At 40.6% G+C, this 20,199-nt stretch overlaps 2 protein-coding genes across 4 annotated transcripts; both read left to right on the top strand.

Moving 5' to 3' along the window:
* The first annotated feature begins 303 nt into the window (after nucleotides 1-303).
* LOC116051528 (nuclear factor of activated T-cells, cytoplasmic 2) lies at nucleotides 304-14,371 on the top strand. 2 transcript variants are annotated; one of them, XM_031302026.2, is made up of 11 exons: nucleotides 304-670; nucleotides 1,246-1,297; nucleotides 1,334-2,170; nucleotides 2,335-2,506; nucleotides 3,073-3,275; nucleotides 3,897-4,069; nucleotides 4,372-4,512; nucleotides 6,197-6,252; nucleotides 6,573-6,705; nucleotides 11,693-12,334; nucleotides 13,998-14,371. In XM_031302026.2, the coding sequence occupies exons 1-11, from the start codon at nucleotides 544-546 to the stop codon at nucleotides 14,042-14,044; spliced, it is 2,583 nt and encodes an 860-aa protein (XP_031157886.1). In that variant the 5' UTR covers nucleotides 304-543; the 3' UTR covers nucleotides 14,045-14,371. The 2 variants fall into 2 exon arrangements, with proteins under 2 accessions (XP_031157886.1, XP_031157885.1); XM_031302025.2 differs by having other exon boundaries at nucleotides 1,246-2,170.
* A 1,696-nt stretch (nucleotides 14,372-16,067) lies between these two features.
* manbal (mannosidase beta like) lies at nucleotides 16,068-19,189 on the top strand. 2 transcript variants are annotated; one of them, XM_036002492.1, is made up of 3 exons: nucleotides 16,068-16,220; nucleotides 16,484-16,685; nucleotides 18,668-19,189. In XM_036002492.1, the coding sequence occupies exons 2-3, from the start codon at nucleotides 16,536-16,538 to the stop codon at nucleotides 18,776-18,778; spliced, it is 261 nt and encodes an 86-aa protein (XP_035858385.1). In that variant the 5' UTR covers nucleotides 16,068-16,220; nucleotides 16,484-16,535; the 3' UTR covers nucleotides 18,779-19,189. The 2 variants fall into 2 exon arrangements, with proteins under 2 accessions (XP_035858385.1, XP_031157982.1); XM_031302122.2 differs by having other exon boundaries at nucleotides 16,086-16,220; nucleotides 16,490-16,685.
* The last annotated feature ends 1,010 nt before the right edge of the window (nucleotides 19,190-20,199 follow it).

Genomic DNA, 20,199 nt, shown 5'->3' with positions numbered 1-20,199 from the left:
CAATAGATGCAGTAAGATAAAACACTTTTTATCACAAAGCAAAAAAAGTCAGTGGAAGGCTATACGTTTATAAAACTGTAACTGGAAAATGTGTAGTTTTTATATCATTATAATTACCATAGAGAACAGACTGCCTTATGGCTCTTGACTCACACAAGAGGAAATGAGGCCTATGTTTGAAGGCTATGTGGAGTATGTTGTCAGTGTACACACACACACACACACACACACACACACACACACACACACACACACACACACACACACAGAGAGAGGCAGGTCCGCACCTCCTGTCTGCTTGTCATCATCAGCAGCGACAGGAAGCGTCTGTCGCCGCTCGTTTTTTCATTTCGCGGTGTTGGATGTTTTATTTGAGCAGCTGCCAAATGTTTAAACGTAAATCATAGAAGACGAAATAAACTGTAACATCGTCCGTTTCTTTAATTATTTACCTCATGCGTACAGCTTAAGTTATTTGGCGAGTTTGTAAGTTATTTAAAAAGATAAACGTATCGAAAGAAGATAAAATATTCAGAGCTGGAGATGACTTCTGGAGGTTTGGGCTTCGCTGAGGGCCTGGGGCAAGACATCAGTCAGGAGGAGTTGGACTTCTCCGACCTGTTTCTGTATAATCCACCTGGGGAAGACTTCCAAGTCGGCTGTGATAAAGGTGTGTAGTTATTCTGCTTTTCAGAGATTTAACATATCCATTACTCCTTTCAAATTGCATTATGCTATTTTCTTAGTATTTTATTATTAGCGTATTCAGATGGTGGCTTTGTGTTGAACTTGTATTTAGCAGTGTTCTTTGGGATATCCATCAAGGAGTACTTAACTGTCAGGCACTGATGCTTTACTGTAATCCTCCTCTTTCACTGTCATTAAGAAGTTGGGAAATCAACTAGACCCTTCTTTCTTTTTCAGAAACCATAGAAACACAAACATATATTGTCTATATCACAGTGTAATGGAGTTAAAATTCACTAAAAAAATGTGTTTTCCTAATTGTTACCTCACTTGGATGTTTGAGCTTCACTGTGCAGAATGATGTTTGCAGGCATGGATGTCATTTTAAGAATGTTAGGTAGTTGAACGTTTTTGTGCAAAAAACATATCAGACAACAATTATTATGACATGCAGGAATATTTTACATGTCTTAAAACATGGGATCCTACATTATCTCAGGGTAGTAGTCATCTTTGGACATGTGTGCACAAATGAATCCTTACTTTCCTTATTGACAGATGACTCAGGTGCTCTCCTTCAGACCACCAACCAGCCTCCTCTGCTGGTAGTTGACCATCACACTGCGTACATCTCCAGCTCCAACCAGCCAGCCTCCAGTCAGGACCCCTCCTCTCACAGCCCATCCACAGAAAACCTGTCAGGGGCAGTGTTTGACTCCCTGGGGCTTGCATCAAGACCAGGAACCATCCCTGCTCCCAGCCCCAGGATTGAGATCACTCCGTCAGGTGACTCTCTTAGCTCTCAGACCCTGGAGCCAAGCCCTGGCACTAAAGCTCTGGGGGCCTACAGGGAGTGTGTGAGCCCTGCCAGCAGTAACTCTTCCACAGGCTGGCCTGTAGAGGCATACTCTCCTTTGGCTTCACCGTGTGTCTCCCCTAATGGAGGCGGCTGTGGCATCGGGCTGTCTGGCTTAGACCTCTGCATCCACCCTTCTTCTGCCCACTCCTCTCCTGGAGCCTCACCTCGCAACAGCATCACAGATGAGACCTTTCTCCTGCCCCAGCACCAACGCACCGCCTCATCGCTTCCCCACCAACGCTCCCGCTCTGCCTCGCCACATGGGAAGCGTTCCTATGACAAGGCCCACTCCTGTCAGGGGGGTACTCCTGTCAAGCAGCGCTCCCGGAGCCCCAGCCCCATTCCCTCGCCCCATGAGCAGCAGGGGTCCTACTACCTCCACCAATACCAGGCTCAAGCTGAGTTCCAACCCCAGGCTCCGGGCCTGGAGGAGATGCTGAGCAGCCTCAGCTCCAGTCTACCCAGAGCGATGCCTTCTGCAGTGGTGCGAGATGCACATGGGCAGGCCCAGAGAAAGGACTGTGTTTATGGAGAGGGGTATGACTATGAAGTCAAGTCTGAAACCTTCTATATGTGCCCAACAGTGTGGCCTCCTTCTCATCCAGTTCACCACGGAGCATTTGGGTGTGTTGTTTGTCCTTTCTTACATCTTACAAATAATTTATGTCTTATAAGCTCAAATGTAAGCATTATGAAGTACACCACTTGGTTGACCACTATGAGATGACATTTTTGACATTGTTAATGTAATTCCTCTTATTGTCTTTCTCTCTCTATTGTTTCCCCAGTGGTCTCTCCGTGGCTCCACTTCCATCTTTAGAGTGGCCATTGCACAGTCAGTCCGGTCAGTACGAGCTCATTATCAAGCAAGAGCCCAGATCTCATCACAGAGCTCACTATGAGACTGAGGGTAGCCGAGGAGCTGTAAAGACACCTAACGGAGGGCATCCAGAAGTTCAGGTGCTTTTTTGGGTGTGGGGTGTTCAAAAAGTAAAAGCAAGCAAGAAAGAAAGATCACTCTCACTTCACATTCGTGTCACTGACAGTTTTGTAAAAGATAAATGAAGTAGCAGGAGAGATTGTAAATATAGGGTGGTATTTCCTGGATAATGTGTTTATGTAAATCCGACAGTCATGCAAATGAAAGAGCCTCACATCACTACTTCCACACAGACAACATATTAGGCCATGCGCTGTTTTAAAGTTCTAAAAGAAACACTCATAATTACAAGTCAGGTGTATTGACATATACAAGCAGTGGTTCATGTGTCTGCTTTATTTACTGCTCTGGTGAGTTAATTAATAAGCCACTACTGGTGCTTTTCCTGGCACTAATGCAGAAACAGCCTATGCAAATCAGTGTTCCTGCTAAGCCTGATAGACAGTGACCTGTGAAATCATCCCACAGGGTAAAGAGATGTATTGTGTAGTGTGAATTTGTTCTGCAGTCATCGACATTAATGGTATCATAGTTAATTTATTTCAGTGTAAAGCATTCATTTAATTGCCTTTTGTGCCCTTATTAGCTCTGCGGGTACCAAGGCACAGCTCCACTGGGGCTGCAAGTCTTCATAGGAACAGCAGACGAGAGGATCCTAAAACCCCACGCCTTCTACCAGGTCCACCGCATTACTGGGAAGACTGTCACCACACCCAGCATGGAGAGGATGATCCACGGGACAAAAGTGTTGGAGATCCCTCTGGAGCCAAAGAACCACATGAGAGTGGTGTGAGTAGCACAGAGACACTGTGGGATACATGTTATTAAGCAACATGTAGTCACTTCTGTGGTGTTTTTGCATTTCCTCTCCCAGAATTACAGATGCAGAGACACATTAAAGTCGTGGGTTTGGTGCCATCTGTTTTCTTTGGATTTTCTGTTCATAAAGTTTGCGTTTTTGCGCTAATTGCTCTTTTCTTTCTCACCTCACACACGGTGGCTATTGATGCTCATGCCAGCTGCAAGGTTTTTGTCTTTTTCACTCCCAAGAAATGGCTATTGCTGCTGATGGAAACATAAAATGCACCACTTATGTGTGCCAGAGAGTTTTACCAAGAAAGACCTACCTGACACTGCAGCAGCAACAACAACAAAATAAATTTTGATTTATGATTACGTCAACGTATGAATCATTGAAAAAAGTTTTTTTTAATCAAAATGTCACAGCCCACTGCTTTGACAGAACAAAACCAGGTTATCTGTGGCTAATTGAAACAGACACAGATTACATCAGCAAATTATAGTTAGACTGCATGCGAACGGAAACAGACTTTGAATAAAAAACAAGGTTCCTAACGTATCACTTTCATATAAGAACATATTATTTATTTCTTTTTTTACATTTCACAGGATTGACTGTGTAGGAATCCTGAAGTTGAGAAATGCCGACATCGAACTAAGGAATGGTGAGACGGACATTGGACGAAAAAACACACGTGTGCGTTTGGTGTTTCGGGTCCACATTCCTCAACCTGGAGGCCAGCTCAAGTCTCTTCAAGCTGCCTCTCCTCCCATTGAATGCTGTAAGAAGCATTTCATTTCTGATAAGATTAATCTTGCTACCTGTTGCAGGGTCATGACATCTAGTATTGTACAACTTGCAGTTCTATAGTATCTATATTACTGTTTATACCTGTATGTATAAACTGTGGCCAAAAGTTAGATAGGCTGGCTTTAATGTGAGTGTTCGCCAGGCTATAGTAGTCAATATTGCAATTCTGAATTTGAATCATCATCAAACATTTGAGTTACCAACTGCCATGAAAATGTTTTTCTGACCTCTGTGTGGTCTTTCATACAGCTATGTCTTGTCCTGTTTCCTCAGCCCAGCGCTCAGCTCAGGAGCTCCCTGCAGTCGAGAGGCAGGACCTGGACCGATGCTCAGTACTTGGTGGTCAACAAATGGTCCTTACTGGACAGAATTTCACATCTGACTCCAAAGTGATTTTCTCAGAGAAGACACAAGGTGAGGAAAATCAGTAATTGAATTGTCTAGTCATGTGATGTGATGTCATTTTAAGTCTCTCCGTACCCCTTTTTACATTTTTAAAGAGGTACTAACAGGAAATATTTTTAATTTAAAATAATACTTTGACATTTTGGGAAATATGCTTATTTGCTTTCTTGCTAATATGAAGCTACTGCTAGTGGCCAGCTAGCTTAGCACAAAAACTAGCTTAGCTCTGTCCAAAGCTAACAAAATCTGCGTACCAGCACGTATAAAGCTAATTAATAAATAAGTTAAATCTTGTAGATTAAATAGGTACAAAAAAAACAAAGTGTAAAAATGACATATTGTGGTTTTGTGGAGGTGATATGTATTATTGAGGTACATACCTTTGAACAGAGCCAAGCTAGCTGTTTCCCTGTTCCAGTCTTTATGCTAAGCTAAGCTAACCTGTAGCTTCATATTTACTGTACAAACATGAGAGTGGTATCAATCTTAAATCTCAGCAAACAAAAGCAAATAAGCATATTTCCCAAAATGTTGAAATATTCCTTTAATAAATTATGCTGTGCCTCCAATTATTATGAAAACTTGATGTGTGTGTTTATGTTGACATGTCATTGTAATTGTAGTGTTTATATTTGGACTCCAACCAGGTTTCTATGATTAAAATAGACAAATATTTTGTGCAACACCCAGATACATCTGTGGCCTCTCAATATCCTGCTTGAGTGCATCCACCTACACCTATAGTATTTTTATTTTCATGTTATTTGCATATCGCCCGGGCAACATCAACTTTCAGTGACGCACATCTTCCTTCTACCCCCACGTCTAACTCTGACAAAATGAACCATTAGAATAAACATTTACTCTTTTACTGGAGGTGACAACTTTTATTTATTTCTACATGGAAATGTCTCACCTCGTTTACTGCTCCTCCTGCCCACACAACATTTTACATTGGGTTACATGGTTTGAGAGCAGAATGGGTACAGTTGACTGCATGTAAAGAGTCCCTGTTGCTTGGTGTGGGGTTTTATGCAACAGGATGTGGTCTGACAGACTGATAAAGATTCAGACCTAGAGCAGAGGCTTTGTGTTTTTTCTTTTTTTTGTTCAAAGCGTGGGTGGAAAACAGAAACAGCAGGTAAAAACTGAGGTGGGAATGAAACAGTAAACCAGACATAAGAGAGAAACATGCTTTCCACTGTGTGTATATAAATGTGCTCATATGATTTACTGTAAATTAAAGAAAGGATTGACATCATCTGATTTCTTACAAATTCATCTTTTTATATAGTAATAATGTTAATAGTTCGACATGGGAAATTTGCTTATTTGGTCTCATTCAATAGTTAGATGAGAAATTCATTACCACTCACATATCGGTCCAGCAAATATAAAGCTTTAGCCAGCAGCCAGTTAGCTTAGCTTAGCACAAAGACTGGAAACAGGGGAAAACAGCTAGCCAACGGTAATAAAATCTGCCTTCAGCACCTTTAAAGCCCAGAACCCCCAGTTTACAGTTTTTATGCTAAGCTAACTGGCTGCTGTCTGCAGTTACACATTTCTTGTACAGACATGAAAGTGGTATCAACCTTCTCATCTAACTCTCATCAAGAAAGCAAAGAAGCCCCAAACCACTGCTTTAAAGTTCCACCGTTTTAATTTGTGTACACAATACTGCCTCTGCTTTCAGACGGGCAGCAAATCTGGGAGGTGGAGGCCACTGTGGACAGAGACAAAACACAAGCTGTGAGTTAACTTCCATTTATCTGCAATTACACTAAGGCAGTAGCATCATTTTGCATAACCAATGATGTACTTTTTGTATATATTTGATCATTAAACCAACATTATCTGTTACAAATTCACATAAACAGAAAGCAAAACACAAAACATGACCACACACAACATGTTGCTAGATATCATATTCAAAGAGTTTTATTTCTGATACTGATTTGATTTGAAACACACAAGCGAAAGATTTGGGGCAGCCTACGCCTCTCTGTTTCAACATGACAGTTTATCTGAATCGTGATCTTTTTTTCTTTTGTGTCGCAATCCCCGTCTAGAACATGCTTTTTGTTGAGGTCCCTCCGTATCGAAACCGGACCATTTCCCACCCAGCCAAAGTCAACTTCTACGTCATCAACGGGAAGAAGAAACGCAGTCAGCCTCAGCACTTCACCTACACTCCTGTGATAGGTATATATGTCTATCGGCCATCTCAGCTCACTTATTACAGGAGGAAAAGGGGTACCTTTAGTGTTTGAGAAACGAGAAATTGACTGAAAGGTCAACACTAACGGTACAGGTCCATTTGACCGTGCAGCGCTTCTGTCGCGCCGCGCTCCACTCTATTCCTATGGGTGGCGTCAAGCGACTTCAACACGCCCGCAAAGCATTCCGGGAAGGCGGTGCTGCATTTGAAAAAATGCTGTGCGTCCAAAAGCTGGCCGATGCTCATCTTTATGCAAATGAATTCGTTGAATGCGACGCGACTATCCAGTAGAAATAGACGAAAATCTTTTAAACTGACCTTTGTCGATCTGAAATAAAGACAGATTCAGCAACTGTACGGCCTATTTCTTGCTTAAAATGTTTTCAGAAACACGTTTCGGTGAACTATTTTCGTAAAATACTCAAGGGGGTAAGCTTCTCCTCGGACCGCGAACCTCCTATGGCGCCATTTTAATGCTACAAAGCGATCACCCCCCGTTAGGATTCCATTGACTGCCATTCATTTTGGTGCCACTTTGACAGCAAATAACTTTACATCTGAAACGTTTAAAGACTATTTGTCCATTGTTTATTTCTAAAGAAACACAACAATGTATAAAAGGCTCCATTACCTTGTACCTCACGTTATGGCTCCGTAGCAGACGTTTTTGTAAAAACAGGCTAACAATTGTGTCATAACCATGCGACTTACTGTCGCATAGTAGAGGAATTACCATGGATGTATTAAGAGAACTACCGTATAGTACAGGAGAAGCGTGCAGGCAGTTTCGTCTCACATTAGCTGTTTAAGTGTAATTACTAATGTTAACTAGCATTTTAGTTAGCACTAATTAGCCTGTGCCTATGTTATCTCCTTACATATACCTACGCTCTCCGTCTCTGCAAGATTGGGAATGATTGAGATTTCTCTTGGCACAGCTACCAGAAGACTTACAACTTTCAGACACGTTGCTCACGGCACATTTACGTCGTTTCTCTCAGTTGGAGGCTGCGCAGTAACGCTCAGCGCTCACCGGAAAAGTGCTTCTAACGGCCTTCACTGGTCTCCGTCCAGAGCAACGGGATCTGTTGGTCCATTCTTATATACAGTCTATGAAAATACTAAATCGTATTTGTCGGTACACGATCCGTTCTGCCTGCACGATCCGTTCTGCACATGCGCAAAATGTTCGCGCATGCGCGGTTGTACGAGGATTTACGACACTGCACGATCTGTTCCACGCTTCCGGTCGACAGCCAAGCTAACGTTAGTTTAGCTAACAGCTAATTCGGCTAACTGCTAGCTGATTGTAGCGGTCTGCCGTTAGCCTCCACAGGCAAGCTAACGTTAGTTTAGCTAACAGCTAATTCGGCTAACTGCTAGCTGAGACAGCATGTAATAACTTTAAAAGACCCTCAAAATAAAACTTGAAAATAAACGTTGACATATATAACAAACACCTAACATATATAACAGCTGTTACGTCAGTTCTACTTTACTTGTGCTCATTTAAAATACAATCACTCAATACTTGTCTTTATTGTTATTACTGTGAAGTCTTAATTTAGCTGTAGCCTGCTTTTCCCATTACGTTGGAGTTAACGTTATTTTAGACTGAATCTAGCTGTCAGCTAGCGGTTAGCCGAATTAGCTGTTAGCTAAACTAACGTTAGCTTCCCGGTGGAGGCTAGCCATAGGCTAGCGTGGAACAGATCGTGCAGGTCGTATGGATACTGTCGGTACACGATCCGTTCTGCCTGCACGATCCGTTCTGCACATGTGCAAGATAATACTGTTTTACGTATCCATACGACCTGCACGATCTGTTCCACGCTAGCCTATGGCTAGCCTCCACCGGGAAGCTAACGTTAGTTTAGCTAACAGCTAATTCGGCTAACCGCTAGCTGACAGCTAGATTCAGTCTAAAATAACGTTAACTCAAACGTAATGGGAAAAGCAGGCTACAGCTAAATTAAGACTTCACAGTAATAACAATAAAGATAAGTATTGAGTGATTGTATTTTAAATGAGCACAAGTAAAGTAGAACTGACGTAACAGCTGTTATATATGTTAGGTGTTTGTTATATATGTCAACGTTTATTTTCAAGTTTTATTTTGAGGGTCTTTTAAAGTTATTACATGCTGTCTCAGCTAGCAGTTAGCCGAATTAGCTGTTAGCTAAACTAACGTTAGCTTGGCTGTCGACCGGAAGCGTGGAACAGATCGTGCAGTGTCGTAAATCCTCGTACAACCGCGCATGCGCGAACATTTTGCGCATGTGCAGAACGGATCGTGCAGGCAGAACGGATCGTGTACCGACAGATACGTAAAACAGTATTATCTTGCGCATGTGCAGAACGGATCGTGCAGGCAGAACGGATCGTGTACCGACAGTATTCTCAACGAGCCGCCATGACACTCTGTTGAAATTCTCGAGAAGCCAAACCCACATCAGGCGTTCGTCCAATCAGCTGCCGGTCAAGGGCGTGGAGCATCAACCATGGATGTATGAGGTCGCGACACCATGCTTCAGTCGTGTCGGACAAATGGATCTGTACCGTACTCCGGATTTCCACTGGATGCAGAACGTCTGCGGACCGGCTCCACTGCGGAACGGCTGCGTGCTCCGCCGTCCATCAATACCCACTAGGTCCGGATTTGTTGCGACACGGCTGCGGCCGTGACTGAAAGCTGTAGTCACGAGGACCCACAATATCTCGCGAATTCACGTAGAATAGAACCACAAAACCAACAACAGATCGTTTCCATCCAGAGGAGTAGAGGGGAAACAACTCTGAGCTGTGTTTTCAAGGTGTAGTGCAGGGCAATATGATCCGCCGTGAGCACAGTGTATTTTATTTTGAAAATTAACCAGATTTTTATTTTGTTTCTGTGCTTGACTTCCTGTCCCGCACTATCTGCCATGTGCTGAATTGCTGCGGAGCTCTCCGGCGTCCGGCAAAAATAGAAGCTCTACGTATCTGCTCCGGAGGGCTGCGGACCGCCGGAGCTCGGACGCAGTCGGAACGGAGCCGTTCCGCAGTCAGTGGAAATACACACATTGACTTTAATGGACTGCGGAACGGCTCCGGAAAGTCGACGGAGTCATTAGGTTTCCATTAAAGTCAATGTGTGTATTTCCACTGACTGCAGAACGTCTGCGTCCCTGCGAGCACAGAAACAAAATAAAAATCTGGTTAATTTTCAAAGTAAAATACACTGTGCTCACGGCGGATCATATTTCCCTGCACTACACCTTGAAAACACAGCTCAGAGTAGTTTCCCCTCTACTCCTCTGGATGGAAACGAACTGTTGTTGGTTTTGTGGTTCTATTCTACGTGAATTTGCGAGATATTGTGGGTCCTCGTGACAACAGCTGTCAGTCATGGACGCAACAAATCCGGACCTAGTGGGTATTGACGGACGGTGGAGCACGCAGCCGTTCCGCAGCAGAGCCGGTCCGCAGACGTTCTGCATCCAGTGGAAATCCACAGTAAGGGGTCAGCAGGGAAAGTCAGTCGTTCTCACCTCTATCAATGCAATCAAAGACAATATTAACATAAACTGAACATAAAACAGGTGACGATGTTGCTAATGTGGCAAATGTGTACTAAGTCACTCATCCCTTGATTGAGTCAAACTTAGAGAATACAGGAAATAGCAACACTTTAATCAGATTAGATATAACTGCCATACAATTAAAGGAACCTGAAGACAGATCAACACAGTTAAAAGCAGCTACTAGCTTCTTTCTAGGGTCCTCACTTTACTGCACACTGATGTTCTACAATTTTACAAGAAATGTAAAGAAAGAAAAGCTGTTAACAGTGAACTGCAGCCACAACACAGGTTTTTGCGTAGGGCGACAAATCTCACTTGCTCTAAAGGGGAAAGTCATCCGCTTTTGTTTTTGCTAATTCTCTCTCCACCTACATAAAATATTCACAGCTGACATGCAGACACACACTTGTTGATAAGCATTATAGGAAACAAATAAGAAAATAGCTAACCATCCATAGAGCCATGCAGCTAACACAGCTAAAAAATATCACTGTCATTCCATCAATTTGGTCCTGACTGAAATATCTCAACAACTATCGGATGGATTGCCATGAAATTTTGTGCAGGCATTCATGTTCCACGGAGGATGAATCCTACCAGCTTTGGTGATCCCCTTACTTTTCCTCTAGCGCCACCATCAGGTCACAATTTCAGTAGGCCCAGAATTTTGGACTGTATGAAATATGGACGCAGTCTCCATGACTTCACCCACAGGTTTCTGAAGAGCCAGAATGAAGCTCAAAGTGGGCAGTTCCCGGTGGCTCCGGCTGTCATCATCTTGGCAGTGCCGGCCATGCCTATCTCCCGGCTATTACAAAAAATAGGCAAAGAGGTGGAAGGTGACTGGAGCTCAGACGAGCCGAATGGCGCCTACAGTCGATGCCCGCCTCATGTGACGGCAACCACCTGTCACTCAAAGTGGCCATTCCCTTAATTATGTATACTTTTAAGCCTTTAATAATTCAATGTAGTTACAGAGTTATTAAAAAAAATCACCCTCATACTCAAAGTTGTAATGCAACTTAGCTATATAGAGACCAAAACCGTTTTTTGTCTCTGAACATGTTTATTTCTGCTGTTAAAGTTGGGCATTTTAATATGAGGGTCTATGGGGATTGATTCGTTTTAGGAGCCAGCCGTTAGTGGCCATTCAAGGAACTGCAGTTTTTCAGTTTTTTTGCATGCTAACAGGCTAAACTACAATGGTTAACCCAGTAATTATCGCAAGCTAAACATCAGCATGTTAGCAATGTCATTGTGAGGATGTTAGCATGCTGATGTTAGCATTTAGCTCAAAGCACCACTGTGCCATTAGCATGGCTTTAGTCTTGTTTCTGTACTTGTATTCTTGTCAGTGAGCTAATGATAGACCTACATTGATTTATCTTACCTTTGTTTTTTATTTTAGCCGTTAAAGCAGAACCACTGGATGACTACCAGTTGAATTCGTACATCTACTCAGACAATCAATCTCTGGCTGGCCTGTCAATGAAGTCACTCTACCATCACCTGGAGCAGGAGAGCAACCTTCAAGCCTTGAGTGTTTCTCCAACAATGTACCATCTAACCACTGTAGACCCCAGAGCCCACGTGTTAATCCCTGATCCACTGGACGACCAACCAGTTTATTACCAGTCTAGAGCCGGCACTCTGATCAACAACCCTGTGCTGTACCACACTGCAGACCAACGTTACAGCAACTGTGGTGCCACCCTCCTCGGTGGTTCCCAGATGGCTTCCCACCCTGCCTCCACCCCCAGCCAGTGTGTCAGTGCCAGAACCCCTGTGGGCAAAGTGGGTGAGTGTCCTCAGGTTGGTGATTCCTTTGAGGCCTGTTTGATGTCAAGACATCAGAGTTTTGTGCAGACAGCATTGCCACTGGGAAAGTCACCACCTTCAAGATTCATCCAAGGTGACGTTCAAGGGAAGGCTGTAAGCCGAGTGGAGCCTCTGACCCAGATCAGCTCTGGAAGGGGAAACCATGAGGAACAAGCTACAGAGAAAGTCACAGTCAAACAAGAAAACCTCCGCTATGCTTACTTGGAGGATGGTGAGTATTTCTGTTCATTTCTGCATCATTTTTTACCTTGAACAGGTCAGTGAGACTTTATGTTCTGTATTTGATAGTATGATATTTTGTGTATTCAACTGTGTCAAGAGAGTAATTGGCAACACGTTTACATTATCTCAATCAGTCAGTAACTCAGGTCTGAGTCTTGTCTCAGCTCATCTCTGCTTCAGCCAACAGATCACTAAAATGTTTAGAAGAGTTTTAGAAGATACTGTAATAATTACTTCACCAAAAAATGTAATGGGGAAATTAATACACAAAAAAACATGCAAACTTGCATGAGGGATTGGTAATTGTGGTCCAGTCTGCAAATGCATACAAGCACATTGCAACTGTACGCTTGCAAATCCTGCCTTGTGGTTTGTGTTGGGCCTTTCTATCCACTTTCCTGTCTCTTTCAGTCTCACTCTTACTCACGCAACTAAAAACACACTACACTTGTAGAAGCTTAATGCGCATGCTCAGTCTTGTTTGAAATGAATCTAATACAACTTGCTTATGAACAAGTTGAGGATGATGTATTTGAGGATGACGACGAAGAAAGAAGCAACAACATCATGAAGTGAGAGAACAAGTGATGTACTCTGACCTTGTTTGCTGTGGGGCAATGTTTCTTTTTATACCTCTGTGATGAAAGACAGAAACAGGAAGTACAGGCAAATACATGCAGACATCTGTGGTAAACTTTTTTTTTTTTTAAAGCAGCAATGTCTTGGTCTCTGATACAGGCTGCGGTAATAGTGAAAGTTTAGGTAACTACAACAATCTGTTTTACTGAGCATCAGAAGCAAATTAACCAAAATGCACTACTGTGTTTATATTATTATTTTCATTTGTTATTGTTTCTTGAGATTATATTTAATATTGATAATATTTTTATTCTTTCCATCAAGAGTCATCAGCAAAAACTGTACTTATTTTTGCTAGGAAAGAGATCATTGATCAGTCCAGAAACCGTTGCAGATAAATCTGTGTTCAAGAAAATAGAGATATCTAGTAGCCAATTCTTCACATCATTACTTCAGAGACTGACAGTCATCATTATACTGATGGATGTATACAATTAGAACATTTTCTGGTGACCCCCTGGTGGCTTTAACCACAAACCACATTGTCAGCAAAGGGGACCTTTCTTGCTCTCCCCCCTCATTTGCTGTCATCGCTTCACTGTTGAATTTATTAAAAGCATAAAAGTCCCCTAAAAATCGATTTTGGCGACACTTGCTGGTAGTATTATAAACAAAACACTGTTGTAGACAGCATAATCCCTGGACCCTCCAACAAGTCAAACAAGTAACTTGAGTAAAAATGAAGTGAAAGCAGTTTTGACTCAAATTGACTCTTTTTTCCCCAAAAACAATCATAATTTCAAAAATCTATACAAAGGGGCTTAAAATGTAAAACAAATCACTGTTCTATCAGAATCAGAAACTGGTTTGCACATACAAGGAATGTGTCTTGATTTGGTGCATATTAATAAACTGCAAAAAACAAGAGACATAAAATACAAAGATTTACAATAGACAATATAAAAAGTATAAGAAATGTGTAAAACTATATGTGGAAGCTATAAGTGGAATAGCTTATTACAGCGTAGTTGTGAATACTAAAGTTGCTCACCCCTGTTTGTAATGTTTTGCAGTAAATGACATCATAAGAAGAGACATGAAAGGCCACAATGGAAAGTGATCCAGGAGGCCTGCGGCAGCCCTGATGTCCATCAGATTAAGCATAATTTGTAAAATGTTGGAATATGTAAGCAATAAAAAAAATGGATTGGTGGCAGGAATTTAAGGCACATTATAGAAACTGATCCACTGTAGGCCTATATGATGACTTTAGACTTTTTAGCCTTAGCAAAGATAGCATATAGGACATGTGTCATACCTTATACTGTGTTAGCTATTGTATCTTTATTTTAACCAGTTTGACTTATTGAGTTTATCTATATATTTGTACAATTGCTCTTTGTTAGCATGTATAAAATACTTTATATTAAATAAATTCTGTTTATATTAATCAGTGTGTTTGCATTAAGAGCAGAAATGGACTGAAGAGTAAATCAAATATTCTCAACTAACACGTTTTAAAAACAACGATCTAATACAACTATCTTTGTCTTTGAAATTACTTTTCCTGGAATGACGTCATATTTCATCCACCATTAATTGATTAGATGTTTGGTCTATATAATGTTAGAAATAAATAATTTATAAGCTGAAAGAAATATCTTTTTTCTGCAAAATATCTTACTTCTCTTAATAGTACAGGCAGTTTGTCTTGTGATGATTAACAAACGGATACCAAAATAGTGTAGGTCAAATCAGTGGCCTAATACCAAAATGTCTAAATACTTGTCTATTAAACAAGATATTAAAATTAATTATCAAACTTACTTAGAAAGTACTGACACTGAATAATCATCTCAGTGTTTAATTGTTGATCCAACCCTGTTTTACTTTGCTTTATAGGCTACTTCAGTTTGGGTTGTTCTACTGTATTAATGCAACTCTTACGAACAGTGTTGTGGAAGAAGTATTTCGATCTTTTATTTTAGTAAAAGTAGCAATACACTGTGAGAGTCCTGCATTTAAAACAAAAAAATGTCCCTGTCAGAGTTTTACTATTGTATATAATGTTTCTGGATTAATATTACTGCTGCATTCATGTGTATGTTGCATTTTACTGCTGTAGATGTTTAAAGTTGTTAAACTACTTTATATACTGTAGTGTAGGGTAATGAAATATGTGCCGTGTTCTATATGTAAGATCTTCATATGTCTGCAGCTGCGATGTCCTGTGAGAATCATCTATCTCTTAAGAGTCAACTTTTCATGGTGTCAGAAAACAGCCCTGTCTGCAAAGTAACTACACCTGTTAGACAAATGTAGTGGAGTTAAAAGTACAATATAGGCTATTTGCCTCTCGATATGTAGTGGAGTTGCATGGAAATACTCAAGTAAAGTAGGAGTACCTCGAATTTAAAACTGTTTAAGTACAGTGCTTGAGTAAGTTTCAAACAATATTAGCTACACATGCAAGTTTTGTATTGCATACTCTCCTCCTTGAAGTAGTGAGAGTGAAAGTATAGGCAGTTCTCTATTTTGTCAAGCCTAAAAAATAATTATATATATATATATATATATATATATATATATATATATATATATATATATATATATATATATATATATATCTCCCCAGGAAGTTTTTTTGAAAAATAAACCATTAAATGGCACTTTCTGGAGAGTTTTGTGCAAAGAAATGGAGAAATCGAATCTTACGTGATATGTGCAAAACTGCAAGGTTAAGAGCCTATACTTTGCATTGTTGTAGTATCAACAGGTATTAGGGCATTTAGCATTTACATTACTGTTAATCAGTCATCACTTGATTACATATTGATTTGTATTGTTCCGATTGTTCTCATCGCATCTCCGCCGAGACAAAATAGATATGCCATTTCAAAAATCTTTCAGTTATTGTCAGAAATATCATGTTTTCAAAAGCATCACTTTTATCAAATTGTATGTGACATATTTCCAGTAGGCAACTGACTGCAAACAGGCACTTCCGGACACAAACGGGCAGGCTTATGTGCCGGGGCTGAGCTTCTTATATACAGTCTATGGGGCTGAGCCCCGGAAAGCCCCGGCCCATTTTTTTTTCCACGCTAGAGGGCGACATTTTCAAAACAATCATTCATCGGCTCGGAAGTTGAGTGCAGATTTGTAACGTCACTTCCGATAGTCGGATGTTTTTTTTTTCTCCCTTTGTGAGCTAAATTAGCTCACTTTTTTCACTTGATAGTGTTTCACCGCTTTACTGATATTGTTAACATCCCTGTAACGAGAAGAAGACAGTGGTAAGCTTCTTCTTCCACACACTAATCGTTTGTTGTATTCATGCATAACGTTAGCTTACATTCATGCATTTAATAATGTAACGTTCGCTAACAGTTAACGTTACACTGCTGTGCTACGTCGTAAATGTGTCCTAGCTGGGTCTAGCCTTATATATATGTCAATGGGTCTAGCCACCACTTTTTGGGACGTCTGACATATTCGTTTATTTTCCTGCTAACCGTTAAGTGTACTCACTTAACGACTTACTTACTGTTGTTTGCACAAATAGGTGCACTGAGGAATAACAGATCAAACAGCCAATCAGCAGCAGCAGCATGTCTGCAGAACTGGACCTGTCTCCTCCAGAGGTCCCTGAGCCCACCTTTCTAGAGAGCCTACTGCGCTATGGGCTGTTTCTAGGTGCCATCTTCCAGCTCATCTGCATCCTGGCTGTCATCGTCCCCACATCTAAGGGACATGAACAGGTGGGTAGACACCAAGGGAAGGAGAGGAGCGGGTCTTGTGTGTTGTCCCCCCCCCTCCTTAAATACAGCGTTTCCTATTCTGTTGCCCTCTACAGTTGGGGTCTTCTTGTAGGATTCCAGCAGTGTAGACACTGCTAAGCGCAGGGCGTTATGGTAAGTTATGGTTAGGTGTTGTAGAGGTAACTGGTCAGAGATAGGGAGATGTTTGGGGTCAGGTTAAATTGAGAGGAACACAAATCAAAAGGGACACACAGGCAGTCGGTGATCAAAGCATCAATGTACACAATACCCTCCAATACCTGATGTTTTCAATCATTTCCTTTTGCGTATTGGCGAGAAACAGGGGAGAGGATTCATACAAATGTTGCAATTGAGCCCTAAAATGTAACATCTACATTCTGCTGATTTTAACCCACTTTGCCATCAGGACACATATTGTCTATGTAACCTGTTAATCAGACTGACTGAATCATCTTTATTATTGTTTTGCAATCGTTGAATCTAGATGCGTGTAGCAATTTACAAGTCTGGAACCAGGTTAGTGTCAGTCATTTACATAAATGAATGGCTTGGTCCGAAGAAGGTTCCCACACAGATTTGAAGAAAAAAAATTATTCTAACTTTTTGTGAGGGGGTTTGAATGCCGTACATTTCTTTCTCAGTATGACAACATGAGTTTGAGTTGATTGTAACTCAATTTAACAGTAAAAAAAAATATTTTTCACAAAATACCTGAAAAGTAAGAAATTCTTTTTTCCATGAGTAGCAGACTTGTATCTTGGCTCACTGACCTAATTTAGACTTTTTCGGTATCACTCCAACTAGGACTGAAATATGTCTGTCTCAAGAAGAGATGAGATGACACCGTACAGCCAGATGACACCGTACAGTTCACTTATTATAGACAGCTAGTCCTTAGCCAGTGCAAATGACTTGAGTGTCTTATCTTGTATATATAGGCCTTGGTAATTTGTCTAAAAGAAAAAGGTTAAGCTTTTGACATGTAATTAATACACTATAACACTGAAAGATTGATTGTTCTGTTATGTAATGAGTTTCACTGCAGAAGGGGTGCAACACAACACACTCTATGGTGGCTACATCTGATATCAAAATACAGTCAGAAACATTTGCAGTGTGGCACAACTGCTGATAATATAACTACTTGGAAATTGTTATAATTAATATCTTTATTTTTTTCCATCTTGCCTAACAGATCTACAGGTTCTGCAATAACATCATTTTGTAGACAAGATCTTGCAGAATGTTAACATTCAGTCTTTTCCGAAATTCAGCGAAACCAGACATCATTTAGAAAGAGTAGTGCAGAAAATCTTATTTTTGAATGTCCATGAACACAGCGCCACCAAGGGCTACTCCCATAATCTCTATACTAACAACTGTCAGGAGAGATTATTTATAGACGAGCAATTAAATCCACTGTCTAATTATTCTCTTTTCAGACAGTCATCAGATACACTGATTACTCTCCACAGTATGTCGCCATTTCATCCTTTACAGCAGCTTGCTGTCAATCTGCCTTGCTATACAAACACAGAAACAGCGCTGACTGTGTGTGTGTGTGTGTGTGTGTGTGTGTGTGTGTGTGTGTGTGTGTGTGTGTGTGTGTGTGTGTGTGTGTGTGTGTGTGTGTGTGTGTGTGTGTGTGCACGCACGCAAGTGTGCGTGCCTGGACTATATGGAGTGATGAAAAACTGCATTACCAAAATGTATATTACTTGTTATCACTAGTTATTACCCCCCTATGCTCAATATATTGTATTGTACACACAAACTGTGTCATGACAAGATTTACTTGGAAAATTATACCTTAGCAAATACTGTATGTGCGAGTTTCAGTCAAATACACTGTTACCTAACCATGCTTAGCAGTCAAGTATTTTTACACCATATTTAAAATGACTCAGAGGATTTCTTCTGAAATTACAGGGGGGTTAATGCTTCCTGTGTTTGCTCTACAGGAGGAGACTGAGTCCACTGATGGCAAGGCCACTGAACAGATGAAGAAACCTAAAGGACCGGCACTTCAGATTCGACAGAAACCAAAGAAAGAGAGCAAAAAGAAGCGATAGGTGTGTGTGTGTGTGTGTGTGTGTGTGTGTGTGTGTGTGTGTGTGTGTGTGTGTGTGTGTGTGTGTGTGTGTGTGTGTGTGTGTGTGTGTGTGTGTGGTCATCAGTGAGTCAACATTGGCAGTTACCAATACAAGTACCACTACAGGTATATGAAACACTAATGTCATATTATGACAATAAAAAATGATGAGCATTTAATTTGAGACACTTGAATTACCTTGAACTGTGTGTCCTTCACATTCAACACAGTATTACAAAGAGCAAATTGTCATACCGTTAGCTGATTGTTTATGCAGCTACATATTTTATTGGGTATTTGTTTTGAATGTATTTACTTTTATAATTGAATATGATTGATTGAATCGTATTTGGATTTCAACATACAAATAAATGCATTATGTAGTCATTTACCTCAGCTGTGTATTGCTAAATTTTAAAAAGTTTGGTTTCAATGAGTCAGAATGAGATCATGTCCTGTCCTTATATTTACTCCTTTTTTATGGCAGACTACATGTAAGTTAGTATTTTTTGTGGCACCAGAATAGCCTGTTTCACTGCAGGTAGGTTATATTTAATAAATGTTTCTCTTTTTTTACATTTACATGATGTTCAGAGAGCATTGATTAGCCTATATCCACAGTGGATACAGAATCTAAAATGAGAAGGTAGGTGATAAGGAAAGGTTAGACCAAATAAATAGGTCATAGTTTCATAACGACATTTAAGGATTGTACATGTTAAAAACTTACATCGGCCAATAGTTATCAGGTAATTTTTTTACTCAAATAGCAGTTTAGGGTTCAAAGAAAGAAAGAAAACAAAGACAAAAATAGAATTGTGTTTAATCGATTTGGGGCAACTGGCCAGTGTTAAATTCACATTTAATCACAATTTACATCTTGGCATTTTATTTGAGCAATCATGTATAGGCTAATACTAACCATTTCCTAAATATTTTCCAAAGTGTTGCCATCTTGACTATGTTTAAATCAAGCTCACACCTCAAAAATATTTAATTAGTTCATCCTGACTAGATTCAAGATTCAAAATCCTTTATTAATCCCACAATGGGGAAATTCACACTGTTACAGCAGCAAGGGATAAGAGGAAAGTAGACAGAAAGTAACATTTCAAACCGTTGAAGGCCACAACGATTAAGTTTTAATAACGATATAAATGCGCCGACCCAAAGTTACCATTCATGACAGTGAAGTGTGTGTCGCCTAGCAACCGATTCGGCTAGTACTAATGTGGTACTGGATTATACGTGAGATGTATTTAGTGAGTATTTGTGCCGTGTTCTTGTAACTACTTTGTTTTTACAACAACAAAAAAACCCTTCTCAGTCGTGACTCCAAATGATTTATTAGAAAAGATAAACGGGGGTGTTGTCGTGCCTGCCAACGCCTTGGTGAATTCA

This window comes from Sander lucioperca, chromosome 6 (genome assembly GCF_008315115.2).
Source record: "Sander lucioperca isolate FBNREF2018 chromosome 6, SLUC_FBN_1.2, whole genome shotgun sequence".
Lineage (NCBI taxonomy): Eukaryota > Metazoa > Chordata > Actinopteri > Perciformes > Percidae > Sander > Sander lucioperca.
This window is presented reverse-complemented; position numbering and strand designations above follow the sequence as displayed.

Coding starts and splice junctions, on each gene's coding strand:
- LOC116051528 (XM_031302025.2), top strand. CDS start 544: ATGACTTCTGGAGGTTTGGGCTTCGCTGAGGGCCTGGGGCAAGACATC. Junction 6,253..6,572: donor ACAGAGACAAAACACAAGCT/GTGAGTTAACTT, acceptor ATCCCCGTCTAG/AACATGCTTTTTGTTGAGGT. Junction 12,335..13,997: donor CTATGCTTACTTGGAGGATG/GTGAGTATTTCT, acceptor AATGTTTTGCAG/TAAATGACATCATAAGAAGA.
- manbal (XM_036002492.1), top strand. CDS start 16,536: ATGTCTGCAGAACTGGACCTGTCTCCTCCAGAGGTCCCTGAGCCCACC. Junction 16,686..18,667: donor CATCTAAGGGACATGAACAG/GTGGGTAGACAC, acceptor TTTGCTCTACAG/GAGGAGACTGAGTCCACTGA.